General features: G+C 50.3%; 1 protein-coding gene across 1 annotated transcript; it reads left to right on the top strand.

The window, feature by feature from the left end:
* Positions 1 to 768, top strand: LOC123170294 (probable E3 ubiquitin-protein ligase ATL44). The gene has a single exon (XM_044588127.1). The coding sequence runs from the start codon at positions 77 to 79 to the stop codon at positions 671 to 673; it is 597 nt and encodes a 198-aa protein (XP_044444062.1). The 5' UTR covers positions 1 to 76; the 3' UTR covers positions 674 to 768.
* The last annotated feature ends 1,789 nt before the right edge of the window (positions 769 to 2,557 follow it).

Below are 2,557 nucleotides of genomic sequence, written 5' to 3' on the forward strand. Positions count from 1 at the left end.
TCAATGCAGAGCTGAACGCCTTGACAGAGAGTGCAGAGCGTCCACCGTAGCGGAGCGGCGGCGACGGTGCGACACCATGCGCGCTCCGGCGATACTGCTGCACCGCAGCACGGCCGCCGCCGGCCTCAGCGAGCCTCCGTCGCTGCTGCCGCCTCGGCCCGAGCAGCAGACATCGCTTGTGGTCACCGTGCACTCGGACATGGTGGTGATCCTGGCGTCGCTGCTGTGCGTCCTCAGCTGCGTCCTCGGCCTCGCCCTCCTGTCCCGGCACGCGTGCCGCCGACGACCCTCTGACCGCTACCCTCCTCCCCCCACGGGCCTCAGGAAGAAGGCAATCGACGCGCTCCCCACCGTCTCCTTCGCCGCGGCCGCCTCGTCGTCGTCGGAGTGTGCTATATGCCTGGCGGAATTTGCCGACGGGGAGGCCGTGCGCGTGCTCCCAGGATGCGGCCACGGCTTCCACATCGCCTGCGTCGACGCCTGGCTCCGGACGCGCGCCTCGTGCCCGTCCTGCCGGGCCTCCATCGTTGCCACGCCCATGCAGATGCAGGTACAGCCAGCGGCGGCGCCCACCGTGGTAGTCGTCGTGGCAGGGAATAGCAGGTGCGGGAGATGCGGCGAGCTGACGGCGGCGGCCGGTGCACGCGCCGCGGATGGCGCGGTCTTGGCTTAGTCAGGTTTGTAGGTACTGTTCGCGTGCTTCATTTTACTCGGCCTCTGCTTCATTTTGGCAGCTCCTCTGCAAAGCAAAACTTGTGGTGTTTAAGATTTCAGTACGCTAGAGCAATTCAGAAATGTGTATATAAAAAAAAGATTAATTATTGTCGATCTGAGTTTGTTTATGGTGCTCTGCTCTCTGGCCAAATGAAGCCAATGAAGCTTTAATCAGTCTCCATCAGCATCAGCTTGCCGTTCATTGCAAAACAAGATGATAGCAGCTTGACGGATGGAGGATCCAAAGACAAAGTAAAAAAGGACAAACTCATCATTGTCTCTGTTGTTATTTTTCCTTCTTCGAAAGAATAGTTTTTGTTGGCTGTCGTTCAAGCTTTGAACGTTGACGTGGATACCATGTATAACTGGCAGGATTCCACCCGAGAAAAAAAAGAAACTGGCAGGATTCAGACAGTCATGACAGAGCAAGTCAGTCTCACGGTTCTTGTTTTTTTTTAACACTAGATTAGTATAGATGTTTGCAATTAATTGCAAAATTTCTCACCGAGCGCTAAGTAGGCTTGCGGTAGTCAATGTAGATTGAAAGGCAAAATTTGTCCTCCACAATGCACGATTCAAGAGGTATCGAGGTCCTAGTGGCGCGACAGCCTGACCAAGAGGAGTTGTGGTGTATAAAGGATGTGCTTGCTAGGTGGATGTCCACTCTTGCTTTGTTAAGTCTTCATCTTATTAGGTGAATGTAGACCCACTCTTTGTCTATTAGATGGACGAAAACCACTCATCCGTCTTTCAAGGAACGAATTGTGATCTTCCGCCCAAACGTGAACGAAGAGGTCCTCTTCGGCTCACGTGTGGACGAAGAGTCACACTTCGGCCTAGGGGAGGACTACCGGGGTATAGAATTGAAATAATATTTTAAAAATCGCAAAAGTTTTATGTGTTTGCATTTCATAGAGAAGTTGTAGCAGTTTTCATTGTAACAAATAAGAGGAATCTGGTAGCATTTTACAGAGAAGATAAAAGTATAAGTTGTAGCAGGTTGCATTTCACGGTATATAGACAAGTGTTGCAGTTTTCACTGTAACAAATAAGTGGAATCAGTTAGCATGTTACACAGAAGATAAAGCAGAAGTTGTACTCCCTCCGGTCCATTTTACTTCACATATTAGATTTGTGTCAAGTCAAACTTGTTTTGACCAAATTTACATTCTCTGTGAAATGCAACCAGCTACAACTACATTCGTAGTGAATCTAACAATCTTGATTTAGCATTATGATTCTTGATACTTTTTTCTATAACTTTGATCAAAGTAGAGATACTTTAACTTTGGACAAAACTTGTATGCAGACTAAAAAGACCAGAGGGAGTAGTAGTTTCCATTTTAACAGAGAACTTGAAACAGTTAGAATTTTACAGAGAAGATGAGCCATTTGAAGTGTGGAGAATAACTGAAGCACCACCGGCATTAATGGCCTCGTAGGCTAGGCCACCCAATGCCCACCCAACCGACTCACTATAAATGGAAGCCAAGGCCGCCCTGTACCCTAATGGTCACACCCTAGCCGTCAAAGCACAAAAAAAGCCAATCTAGATCTGCTGCTGCTGCTGCTGGAGCCATGTTAAGATGTCGTCAGATATACTAAACGTGGGTAGTTGCGGAGGTCTACGAGGCGGCCACTGCTGCCGACCCGAGCTCCCATTTTGAGTCAGAGTTGGAGGAGGAGGTGGCGGTGGTGGAGCGCGAGAAGGAGGAGATGAAGGTGGATGAGAAGCAGATGGAGCTCAAGGTGGAAGGCAGCGGTGGTAGCGGTGCTAGAGCACGTCGCCTCCGAGGGCCCAATCGCAATCAAGCTAGCGGACGCCTCCTTTATCGTCGGCATC

This window comes from Triticum aestivum, chromosome 7D (assembly GCF_018294505.1).
Source record: "Triticum aestivum cultivar Chinese Spring chromosome 7D, IWGSC CS RefSeq v2.1, whole genome shotgun sequence".
NCBI classification, from domain to species: domain Eukaryota; kingdom Viridiplantae; phylum Streptophyta; class Magnoliopsida; order Poales; family Poaceae; genus Triticum; species Triticum aestivum.

Excerpts from the sequence above, each read along its gene's own strand:
- LOC123170294 (XM_044588127.1), top strand. The coding sequence starts at position 77 with ATGCGCGCTCCGGCGATACTGCTGCACCGCAGCACGGCCGCCGCCGGC.